Source organism: Talpa europaea (genome assembly GCF_964194135.1).
Source record: "Talpa europaea genome assembly, chromosome: 11".
NCBI classification, from domain to species: domain Eukaryota; kingdom Metazoa; phylum Chordata; class Mammalia; order Eulipotyphla; family Talpidae; genus Talpa; species Talpa europaea.
The window spans coordinates 93,816,067-93,829,363 of record NC_140078.1 but is presented as its reverse complement, the minus strand read 5'-3'; the positions used below and the strand labels follow the sequence as shown (position 1 = coordinate 93,829,363).

At 35.9% G+C, this 13,297-nt stretch overlaps 1 protein-coding gene across 4 annotated transcripts in view; it reads right to left on the bottom strand.

Annotated features, from left to right (window-relative positions):
• The window catches only part of ATP2C1 (ATPase secretory pathway Ca2+ transporting 1), a gene marked incomplete at both ends in the record, with an annotated part of 114,782 nt that overhangs the window by 5,442 nt on the left and 96,043 nt on the right, over positions 1-13,297 (bottom strand). For 3 of the 4 annotated variants that reach the window (XM_084247296.1, XM_084247299.1, XM_084247297.1), the window contains 8 exons: positions 4,720-4,844; positions 6,979-7,120; positions 8,269-8,364; positions 8,794-8,941; positions 9,745-9,861; positions 10,474-10,542; positions 11,266-11,432; positions 12,356-12,406. In XM_084247296.1, coding sequence (XP_084103422.1) covers positions 4,720-4,844; positions 6,979-7,120; positions 8,269-8,364; positions 8,794-8,941; positions 9,745-9,861; positions 10,474-10,542; positions 11,266-11,432; positions 12,356-12,406 — 915 coding nt within the window. The remainder of the gene's footprint in view (positions 1-4,719; positions 4,845-6,978; positions 7,121-8,268; positions 8,365-8,793; positions 8,942-9,744; positions 9,862-10,473; positions 10,543-11,265; positions 11,433-12,355; positions 12,407-13,297) is intronic. The other variant, XM_084247298.1, reaches the window with a different exon arrangement.

Here is a 13,297-nt window from a genome sequence, read left to right as displayed (position 1 = left end):
CTCCAAGGATATTCTGTAAGATTCACAAACCAAGCATTTTCAGATTATGCTTTAAAGGTGCAGATTTGATTGAAAACAGAAAAGGGTCAGAGCATTACAGTACTGCCTGTGACCACAAGATGGCACCAAATTGTCACGTCTCAAGTAACAGGTGCTTCGATGTCCTTCGAAGGCCTTACTAGAAAATTGCTTTTAATACAGTTGAATGGCTGAGTTTTTAAAAAACTATTTAAAAAGTACATTTTGCCTGAGTTCAAAAGTTGGAAATCCACAAACACCTCTAGACTCATTTACAACAACTTGTGCAATTTCAGGCGTACTTCCCTGAGACAAAGATGCTAATCAGAGGATTACTAAGCAGAACAGCGCCATTTTCCTGAAGAAATTATGGTGACGGGGCAACTTTGATTTAGATATGAAAAACTGATAGCCATGAATCTATTACAGAAATGCAAGCTTTTGCCAAGGTATTTGTCAATTTGGCTAGACTGGGGCCAAAAGTGATAGTAATGCCAAAGTCAGGTGTGTACAGTGATCTGCTCAGGAAACACGTCTGCCTGGAGCAACTGTACACACACAGGCAATGACTACATTCCACCTGTGTACGTAGGTTTACACTTGATCTTAGCCAAAAGGCCAAGAATCGATAAATTGGCATAATTTTTTTTTAAAGATTTATTTATACAAGAACCGGGGTACAGGCCAGATGCCCAGGAGGGCGAGAAGATTCACCAGAGTGGTGAACAGAACAGGCAGATTGATGAAATACACTGCTGAGGGGAGCAGCAGGCCAGACAGGAGAGGTCTGCTGCGCCATGTGGGACCCTCACCGGCCAGCCGGGATCGAACCGGCACTGCAGAGGCCGCAGACAGCTTCACAGGCTCCATCTGAGCCAGCAGGGAGGCCCATGGAATCAAGAAATTGGCAGATTTAGATTAGAAAATATGATGGCGGAAGGGGTTAAGTCTCAGCACTATGAAGCCATCAGCAGTCACTGCAGCATGAGTCCAATCCCCGGCGAGGGAGCTAACCTATATGGCACAGCAGACCTCTCCTCTCTCACCCACTGCTCCCCTCAGCAGCGTATTTCAGTAGATCCATCTGTTCTGTTCCCCACTCTGTCTCTGGTGAATCCTCTCACCACCCTGCACCTCTGGCCTGCATCCCAGCTCTTGTATGCATAAATAAATGAATCTTTTAAAAAAAAATTATAAGAATCAAAGCTAATAGCTCAAGTATTTTTCACTTTCCTACCCAAATTTCAACACTTAATTTTGAATGAAAAAAGATTACACAAAATTGCTATCCAGGTCTATCAAAGAAATGCTTACATTGAACTTTTTCATGTTTCCTAAAAAATAGAACCCAAGAATTTCATGCCAAACTTATGGTTGCATTCTGAAAATGAAAACCAAAACCCTAAATAAGGTTGTTCAATGATAACTCAATAATTGTACCAAGTACTGACTGAGTTCAAGTCAGTTTAATTATCTGGATTATGTTTTCCAGGCACATAACAGTAGGATTAATATTTATCCATACTGTATTTTAGTATTCAAATAAGCTACTATTTGAATTGCAGCACAGTCTAAAAAAGGTACTTCAAAGAATTCCAAATGACAATGTCAAGGGAATCTTCCAGTACAACGTATGCTAGATTGATTTTAATGTATGTATACTTTAAAATAATGAGCAAAGACCACTCATATCCCCTATTAGTCCAGTCCATGAATTCTTAATGGAAAGAGTTATCATTATCTTTCTAGTTCTAGCACCTTCCAGTTACTAAATAACAGCACCTTCCAGTTACTAAATAACTGAAAGGCATCTAAGTTTTTGGGGAAGGTGTATGTAGAAGTAAAAAGCTCAACAACTGTCAAATGGTAGAGGCAGAAAAGTTTAGTAAAGTTAAGGTTCTTAGACGTGGCATTCACTTTTTTTAAAAAAGGATTTATTTATTTATGCATACAAGAGCTGGGGTCCAGGACAGAGAGGTGTGGGGTGAGAGGAGTCACCAGAGACAGTGCGGAGCAGAACAGGCAGATGTACTGAAATACACTGCTGAGAGGAGCAGAGGACAATACAGGAGAGGTCTGCTGTGCCATGTGGGTTACCTCCCTGGTGGGGGATCGAACTTGTGCTGCAGTGGCTATGGATAGCTTCATAGTGCTGTGTCTTAACCCCTTGTGCCACCAGAAAGGCCCTATGGTATTTACTTTTTGCTACCAATTCATTCCAGTGAGAAACTATTTTAACTATAGCCAATACTCATTTTACTTACATCCTATATGAAAGAGATCAAAATAAAGTGATTTCAGAATGACTACCAAGGTAAATTCACTGTGCCTTGCACATGCAGAAAAGATTTAAAAACTTCTGTTAACTAAACTTGAGGAAGGATGTTGTTTAGGTTTCCCATTTCCATTGTTTCATGCAATGCCCAATACAAATGTGAGAGAAGACACTAAGTTATACTGAGAATTGTCTAGTCTACCTAGCTAGTGAATTGATTTTAAGTCCCCTTCTTATTTGAGGCCAAATAACATGAGGCAGTTTAACTGGAAAAAAAAATCAACTAAAATTATAAAATTGCCTCTAGCAAGCTCTAGGATTAGGAAGTGAAGTAAATGTTTAAAATTCCAATGGCAGCACATTTAAATTAATTTCCATGCTAATTTGGATAATATACTAAGGAAGATAGATACAAATACTCTAGTTTGTTAATATGCTATGAAAAACAGAAACCTGGATGTAGCTGTATTATATATTTGTTCTATATTTAACTTATTTTTAAACCAAAGATTCTGTGTACCCTGAGTACTATCTCATTTCTGTATTTTCATAATCCATGTGGATTATGAAACCATCCTAACTGGATGGTCAGTAACATATTTTTTTTTTTTTTTTTTTTTGGTTCAGATACTGAAGGAAAGGACAGGCACATTTATTTCATAGGAATCATACTCTGAAACTAAAATGCAAACCAGAAGACTGACATGCACTTAATATGCATTTCAAGTATCTGTAACAGAGAAGAAAAATGACAAAATTTAGGAATGAGACAGGCACTAAAATGACTTTGTATCATGTTCCATCTGATGACATGGAACAAAGTCCATCTGACTAGTCAGCCTCACAGAGTCAAGTCGAATACACTATAGACATGTCAGCTCCTCATACTTGACTGTTTCAGTAACAAGGGCTCAACAAATATTTTCCCTGTTATAAATAACAACATTTTAAGTCCTTGTACTGGTAGGTTAATATTGATAAAAACTGGAGAGTAGTTTATCCTGAGTTTTTTAAAAATGGCAAATTATAAAATACAAACCCCATTTACTTCAACAAAATTTAAACCTGTTTAAAAAAAATTGAGACCTATTTCAACAGGAAAATGGATTTCTAACTTTGAATTTCTAGTCCAAATCTGTCATATATTCAAAATAGATTACCTACACCTCCTCATATTATTATAAAAATGATGGCATTACACAGAACAAGTCCATTTATTTCTCTAGCAGTGTAACAGAAAGAAGGCAGAGAACACGTGGTGCAGGTAAGAGAGGAGGGACTCGGGGCTATGCTGCCATCCGAAGCAGCCCCAGACTCACGACGAGCAAGGCCAGCACAGACTCTTCCATATACACCTGGTTCATAAACCATCTGCTTGCTGGGAATTTTATTCTTTAAGTATATTACCCTAAGAATGATGTTTAGAAACACATTAAAAAAAAAAGAGAGAGAGAGAGAGACATTTCAAGAAATAAAATTCAGTTATTCAGGTGATGTACTTGGATTTGTATTTAGGATAGGATAGTATTTAACAAGATATGCATTTATATTTGACTCAAAAAAGGGATAGTAAAACATGTTAAAACAGTGTTATAAATTTCAGTGCAATCATTCTTAAATATTTTTCTCTCTATGGCCGCATCAATTACGGACACTGCTATTCTAACTAGAATGCCACTTGACAACCCTGTATTAATTTTGCTAGACCAAGACTCATACCTTAAAAGGAAAAAAAAAAAGGCAAACATTTATACTTACTAAGAAAAGCAAACATTTACTTCAAATTGCAGTAGAGGCCTTTTCAATCACAAAAAGAAAGAAAAGAACAGTGATCTGACAGTGGTCACATCCTGTGCAAAAAAACCTTGAGACACAAAAATGGTAACACAAAGTTATCTGAGCTGCTTACATTGTAGGAAAAGGAAATACAGTAGCTGAAATATGGCACTCCTGGGAATCAACTTCTAAACCAAATAATAGAATGCCTCTGTAATGACTGGATTTATTTGTTTATCTGTAAGAAAGCCCCACCACCATAAATAGTACAATATTTAAAAATTAAAAAAAAATATTTATATCTAAGAAGATAGTATATTTGTACTGCTAGACCTCTTTAAGTGCAGAAGGTGGTTCAGGTTTTGCCTTTTTTTGTAATTAAATAACTGCCCTATAACTTTAAAAAGTTCCACTCCATCGCAAAAGCCAACTTAAATCAAGGATTATGTTATCAAAGTTGCATAATTTTGTTTGGGACTGCCAACAGGTTAAAGTCTCAAAATCAAGTCTTTAACATTAACACTCATTTTTAGTCAATGAAAAGCATAGGAGTTCTCAAATCTTCATTATCCTCGTGAATTTGCCCTTCTAAATGATCCTCAGACTGCAATTCCTAGTTTGCAAATAAAAGAATGCAATATGCATCATACTTCAAGAAAAGACGACGATGTCGAACTAACATGCTTCTGGATCTTTTCCCTGCTCCTTTCTACCTTCTTTATAATTTCTGACACCACGCACACCGACGAAGTGAGACCCAAAAGAAACAGCAGATCTGCAAGAGAATATAAGTTCATTTTACAATTCTTTGAAACTTACAGTTGCAAAGTTTAACAGCTTACATCTTTCTAACTTTTTACTACAGCTTTTAAAAAAGTACACTGTTTCACAACCACCCCATTAGACACAATCTGACTCAGTTTAAAAATCAAAGTATGGCTCCCGCGTACTAAATCATCTAACCCGAGCCCCCGGTGAGGGGAGGAAGGAAGCAGACAACAGCACCCAAGTCCTCTGACTATAACAGCAACACAAGCAAAAGGTGTTTTCTATTTCATAGATCCCATAGCCTTTTTATTTATTTATTTATTATAATCTATACATCTTTTTTAAGAACTGGGGTACAGGCCAGAGTCCTGGGAGGGTGAGAAGATTTACCAGACAGAGTGGGGAGCAGAACTGGCAGATGTACCAAAATACACTGTTGAGGGGAGCAGTGGGCGAGACAGGAGAGGTCTGCTGTGCCATGTGGGTTGCTCCCCAGCCGGCCGGGGATTGAACTCCCACCGCAAAGGCCATGGACAGCTTCACAGCGCTGTGTTCAACCCCCTGCGCCACCAGGGAGGCCCTCGCATAGCCTTTTTAAAAGGTTAATCAAGAGTGGTAAGTAATTTCATTAAAAATGCCTATCTAGGGGCCTCCCCGGGGTTAAGTCGTAGCATTATGAAGCTATCCGCAGCCACTGCAGCATGAGTTTGATCCCCGGCCAGGGAGGTGACCCACATGGCACAGCAGACCTCCCTTGTCTCGCCCACTGCTCCCCTCAGCACTGTATTTCAGTAGATCTGCCTGTTCTGTTACCTACTCTGTCTCTGGTGAATCCTTTCACCCCCAGCCCCCTGCACCTCTAGTCTATACCCCAGTTCTTGTATGCATAAATAAATAAATCTTTAAAAGAAAATGCCTATCTGAAGATTACTTGGAAATCAGCCTTTTAAAAAAGTTATTCAAGAGCGGTAAATAACTTATGAAAATGCCTATCTGAAGATTACCTGGAAGTCTGTATCTAGTCTATTTGAAAGCCTAGAAGAACGCCATCTTTTCCCGTCTTTGCAACAGTATCCACACAACCCCATTCATATTTACTGCCTGAAAAATTACAGCTGTGACTTTAAAACTCCATTTTTTAAAAAATAGTCAGGAATGTTAATATGAAATTAGAATACTGTAATTAAACTAGCTCAACTTTAAGGTAAACGTTAAAATGAAAAAAAGTCAGTGAGGTTGTATAACTCAATTTTGTAACTATTGAAATTAAATTAAAACCCAAGAATTAAAGGTAACATTAGCATAAAAATGTGTCATTCTCACACTTACATAGAAAGGTTAATTTTTAAATATACTATATGAGAATACACTGAACACAGTATATGAAAGAATAAGGTTTATCTTCTACATTATCTTAATAGAGTTTTCTGCCTTTATGATCAGATTATTATTTCATATAACTAGAATAAGCTGATTAGTAAGAATTTAAACTATTGGTTTAGTAAAATTGTAGTTTTAAAGAGGAACAATTTGGTTTTTAATGACTTTAAATCTAATTTTTTTTCTTTTGTTTTTTAAGATTTATTTATTTATTTATACAAGCACTGGGTACAGTCAGAAGCGCTGAAGGGTGAGAGAATTCACCAGAGCCAGAGGGAAGAGCAGAACAGGCAGACTGAAGTACACCGCTGAGGAGAGCAGCAGGCGGCAGGAGAGGTCTGCACGCCATGCGGGACCCTCGCCGGTGGCCGGGGATCGAACCAGCACTGCAGAGGCTGCGGACGGCTTCGCAGTCTAGCGTTCAACCACTGCGCCACCGGGGAGGCCCCAATTTTCTTTTCATATGAGACTGGAAAGTTATAAATCTCAATTACTCAACACGTTTGATTAGCTATACTTTAGTCTCCAAATGGGACTTTGATAACTGATAATCTATAACAAATTTACAAGAAAAAAAAATCTAGAGTAAGGAAAGTGATTTCCCTAAACCTGTCCAAATAAAAAAAGAGTGCCACACTCCTTTTCCAAGCCAAGCTAGCCTCTTCATATTTCATTTTTTAAAAGAAAACCTTTATTAGAAAAAATACAAATACTTGCAACAACTGATCTAAAGTATGTTATAAAGATAACATTTTCCTTACCCAGTATACTTAGGCTCTCCGTCTGAAAAACTTTCTGAAGTGGAGGAAAGTAAATGACTAATAACTGTCCCATGATGGATCCAAGAACCGCGTAACAAAACATTTTATTACTGCAGAGTCCAATCTCAAACACAGACTTGGTCTGTTGGCAAAGCAGAGTTCAATTATTACTCCTTGGTCATTGAAACAACTTTATTATTAATACAATCACCTTCAATTTTTAATAAACTTATTAAACTCTACACTGGCAGTACCATGAAATCTCTTAATTTTAATTATAATTCTGGAATAACTCAAATGGAACAGGACAAATTTTAAAGCAGCTTCTCTTTATCAAAAAAGGGCTTACTCAAAAAGAGCTCTGCTATATAAATACACACACACACAGAGCAAGAGCAAGAGAGAGAGAGAGAAATGTACCTTAGCATGCCAAAGCATTAAAAAACTTTCATTTGTATATAATTACCTTGTTAAATCATTTCTGTCCTTTAAGGTAGATAATCTAAGAACTTTTCTTGAATAATAAACCTGATTATGTGTATACTGAAAGAGTAAAAGTGACTTTCTTAAAATAAAAACCAAATACTACTGATTCTTTAAAAATTAGTCTAAATTTCTCAATTTACTGCACTTGAAAAATTCTAGCATGGTAAATAGTAATATAGCTAAGTATTCACAAGGTGCTTTAAAACTGAAATGAATAGTCAGGTATTATATGGAACAACCTTTCAAGGATATGCTCTAGAAAAGTACCACTAGGTTCTACTCCACTATTTTCTAATGAAGTACTCTGATTAAGAAAAGCAGTTACATCTAAAGATACAATGGGGGAAGAAGAGAAAATTTTAAGTGTCATAAGCTTTGACACACTGATGGAAGTAATGGGAAAAATTCATATACACCAAATTGTGCTTGTACTTCTGTTTCTTTTTCTAAAGTAAGACTAATACCGCGGTAACAGAATCCATGAGATCTGTCCTATGCTCAGAAAATGTTAATCTGCATCTATCACAGAGCTACAGATAATAAGAGAATGGAAAAAAAGATCAGGTAATGACACTTGTGATTTACTTTGATCTTCTTTCTGGTCAAAGGTAAGGCTTATCTCTCCAATTGCCCCATCTCCATGATGATACGCTTACAGGCACAAATTTGTAGGAAAGCTATATCAAGAGCAGTAATCAGTGGTTACAAAAGCAAGCAATGCTAAAAATCCATAATCCTTGCCTACTTACTATTAGAAAATGCTCTACCCAGCTAAATCAATCAGCTATGATCACCTAACCCTACCTGGGATCTGGAACTTAGTGCATTGAACATGTCGAAAAACACGAAGCATGTGAAGGTCATTGTAGTGTCTCGAGGTGTTATCACATTGTCTCGTAGCTGTCAAGAGGAACAAGACTTTTCAGTGGTTGAACTTAATGGACAAATACCACATGCTTTGAAAAGCGTATTATTTTCTTTCTCTTAGGATGAAACATCTTCAGTGTAAAATGAACAGCTATAATCTTACAAACCATATATTGGATATTAAAATAACTCTTATGACAATAAAGTTCCTATATTATTAAACACAGATTTTCTAGCTTTTACCCAATTTTATTGTATCTGATACTTCTCTGCAGATTTAAACTTTTCTAATAGATAGAAGTTTTAGTAACACTTACATATTGAAATCAAACTATTTTAAACAGCTCTTATATTTTTCAAAGAGCTCTCCTAACTTTTCGTCTTCCATGTAACACATCAAAATAACCAAGAGCCCATCATACAAAGCACACATTAATAAAGCAATTTATCCAGTGAATATACCTCCCGCCAGAAGACAAACAAAGTCCCACAAACAATGATTATTGATGAAACGAGTATTTTAAGTATCAGGTTTTTGGTCAAAATGCTGTCCTTCCAGTTGCGTGGAGGTTTACGAATGACATCTTTATCCACTGGTTCTACTCCAAGGCTTTAAAACAAAAAGAAAAGTGAATTACTTTAAAATTTAAGATTTGGATTTGTTACTCAATTATTCAGGAAACTAAATGCTTTCTCAGGAAAACAAGATGTTGAATCACAAGGAAAACCTTGGCTATGATAACTAGAAAATAACTACTGATTTTATCTTTCCCTCCTAATTATTCAGTAGTTTCACAGTGGACTGACAGTCAAATTTAAAAAGAAACTATCCAATTTCATTTACATTTACTTATTTTAAACATGGCCTGAAATAGAGTATCAGCTGAACTCTGAATTATCTTCCATGTAAGGAAGTTGCAGCTGAACTGATGTGTTGCAAGGTTCCCTTGACATGTATCACTACTCTGTGTTGAGAAACCATACATATGGCCCTCTTATTTAAAAAAAAGAACACTTAGATTTTTTTAGGTCCTTCAATACTTTCCTAGAATCTCTAAATTGAAAAAAATCACTTAGTTAATTGAACACTAGACTCAGAGCTTTCCTATTATAGTCCATTCTTAGAAACAAAAGGATTACTTCCTGAGATCAGGACCTTGTACCAGTTCCCAGTTCTGTTCTCAATTCAAGGCAGGACACTTAACACAGCATAAAGGTTCAGGTCCATAATGTATGAATGAGCACCCACAGAGAACAAATGATATATAGATGATATATACATTTGTACTTATCACAATTTATAACACAGATGCTGCTGCAAAGATTTCCCATGTATTCCATGAATGAAATCTTAAAACTTAATTATCACACTGTTATTCCTTGTTTTGAGTTTATACATGAAAAAATGCTTACCTTTGAGCTGGAGGTCCATCCATAATAATATTGATCCACAAAATCTGCATGGCATTGAGAGGATTAGGAAAGTTCATTAATGTAGCCAATGAGATTAGAGTTAATGCTGCTATACTCCTGTTGAAAAAAAGAGTCATTAAAAAAAAAATCTGTCACATAGTAAATTCTTATTTTATATTTTTTTAACTTTTAAAAAATTCAATTTATTGCTATTTTTTAAAGGCCATGTTTCTAAGGATCTATGTTTCATTCATGTGAACATTTTGAAGCTGTGTTAACCCTTAGAATCCATAATATTTAAACAGTATTTGAACAATAGTAAATAGAAGGAGATTTTAAAAACTGAGTTTGGAATAGCTGGTGCTACACAGAAGCAAAGCATTTCAATGACAATTAACTGTTTTTGGTCTGTTTTCTACTTTTGGAAAAAAGATACTAAAAGTAAACACTAAGGTTTCACGCCCCCTTTTTAGTAATTTTAGAAGCTATTAAGTAATCTATAAGGGTTTATATATGGTGATGATGATACAGCTATCTGATACAGCTATCTGACACATTTAGAAACTATCATGCCATTTGAAATTTCAGACTACAATTAATTTTCATTTTGCCAAACTTATACATGAACAACCCTCAGAAACAAGAACCCAGAAACTTCTAGGACTCTGCTTAAATTCTACTTTTTGTTTATCTGTAAGACCCATAAAGATAAACTTCTTACAAACTTACGTGCTTAGTTGGAATCTAACAAAATTTTTAATGTTATTATAAATGCCTTTACCCTCTTCAATTGCAGACCTGAAATTTAAAAAAAAAGAGAGAAAATATCACACAAAAATAAAGATACATCTATACTTAAAAACTGTTGAGCTAACTTTGAAAATAACTTTCCAACTGACAAAGACCATGCATCAATAAAATAATCTTATTATCTTCACACAATCTGGATTAGAAAAAGAAATGGGGACATTTGTAGCAAGTAGTTAAAGCTAAATCTGCTAAGTCTACCTTAATTTCATTGTGCACAATACTAAAATTCTTATCTTAAAAAGATATTTCAACATTAAAATTACTTACTGTCTTTCAATACAAGTGATAATACTACACATTATATTGAAATAATGATCTTCTTTACCTCTCCAAGTTCATTTTTTTTAAATATATGAAATGCATGCATATTTCATATAGCCTGAATTTAATTAGAATAAAAGCTCCATGAGGTTCACTGCAATACCACACCAGTGGCCAGAAAGTGTGACACTTGGCTGGTACTTGGTTAATGTTTCATAAATCAATGGCCCTGCCATTTACTACTATGCCTTTTGCATTTCATACAAATAAACTTCTTGCAAACTACACACTAGGACATAAAATAAAATTAACCTAGTGAAATAGTTTAGTTTTTGCCCAATATTTAAAAATTGCCAATTCTTTGTCAGTTGAATTGTCGGGGTGGGGGGTGTGGTATGGGAACGGAGGGGGTGAGGTTCTAAGATGCACATTCACTGAAACAAAACTTACATTATGGTCTGGAAATCATCATCTACCAGGATCATGTCTGCTGCCTCTTTGCAAACATCTGTGCCAGTCTGGCCCATTGCGACTCCAATGTCTGCTGCCTTCAGAGCAACTGCATCATTCACCCCATCCCCTGTCATGGCTACAACTGATCCCGTCTTCTGCAGAGACTAGAGTCCCAGAGGAAGAAATTCTGATAAAAATGTTGCTTCCACACAGATAAAAAGAAAAACAAATCCTCTCTACTTTTTTTTTAACACATAGTTAAGATTGAAAATAATAAAGACCACCAATTTTACAACAAACTTAAATATATTGCGGGGCTTAAGATAACGCTTAGAAAAGTTGCTACTGATACTTCTGTGTGAGAGAATAATATATCTAACGCCTGGTGTATAGTCAGTTAACTATCCAATGGTTCTCAGGGGAGATTCTGTCTCCCAGGGGTCAGCTGACAATATTAGAGATCTACTTTATTGTCATGACTTGGGGAATGCTAGTGGCATGAAGAGGGTAAGAGAACAAATGCCATGATCACCGTTCAACACACTACAAATCACAAAACAGGCTCTCACAACGAAGAATTATCCAGTCCAGATGTCAATAATACTCTTAGCTAATGAAGTGGCAGGCTAAGATGACAAATAACTGGAGTCCATTAACTAATGGATACAATGTCAGCCACTTTATATATATATATTTGACTAATAATATAAGTAGCCATAACCTTTTAAACATTGTTTACATGCTCAAAATATTATTTTTTGGGAGTGGGAGGGCTACATTTATTCAGTTTCTGAGTGATTACTGCTATTCACACTGGGATGCATTGGCTACTAACTTCCTCAGAGCCTACTTCTACATTGTTGAATTGTTTAAAGGAGGGTGCAGGTAGTTCAGTAAATTTTTCTTCTACATCTTCCTATGCTAACTAAATTCTCCCACTGCAGGCTCTCAAAAATATACCACTTGCTTTGCTTCACCACACCTCCAACTTCCATGCTCCTAGTCATACAATTATAATGAAAGGCCAAAAGTTGTGTACTTTTTGTTGCATAATGAGATAGAACTATCTTGATTCTTAGAGACTCACCTTAATAATTTTCATCTTGTGCCTTGGACTAGCTCTGTAAAATACCGCAACCTGTTAAAATACAGGATACACTAAAAATCTTCAATGTTAACAAAGATTACAATGACCCACACACGAAATCAGGAAAAAGATAAAGGAGGGCAGAGAGGTCTAGCTAGGCCCAAAAGACTAAAAAAATTCATTAATAATACTTGGAGAAAAAAGGTATGTATTCAAAAGACATGAAATACCAGGGAGAAAACCCTAGTAAAAAAGTCCTCCTTAGAGATGGAGGACTTCTAGCAATTCAGAGTTTCTCACAAGTCTGAGATTTTATATTGGTTTAATCATGTGTAATAACATCAGAGTATCTGCCATAATAAATGCACAAAAACTCTTATTTGGAAAAGACCAATGGTGTAATTTGTGCAGACTAATGATGTAATTTGTAATTTGTTTCCTTCTTCTCTAACTACTTTTACATAGTGTTTTTAGAGTTCATTAGCATTTTTATCAGCAAGCCAGAAAGTGAGCTGAAGAAAGCAAATAAAACGAAATTTTAAATCAGTCAGTTTCACTACTTGCTCACATCTCTGGAATATGAACGAAGGTCTAATGGGAAAATGTTTAATTAACTACAGGCTTCACATATATTTAGCAATATACACTCTGTCCCAATGTCCCCCAGGGAACCTAATATGGAAGTTATTCCTTCAGAAATAAATTTTAGGAAGGAACTATCAGGCAGGACAGATACATAGGGTACATTTCAGATTTAGAGAACCTTCCCCTCTCAATCCAAAACAAAACAAACACACACACTGCTCCCAGATGCTGTGAAAAACAACATTCATTAACTCCAGTTCAGAGCACTCAGGTTAAAGGAGAGAGAATGACACCTCTCTCTTTGCACCGTTCTTTGTAAATACAACACAACCAATGCTAACTGTCAAAGTACCTTCC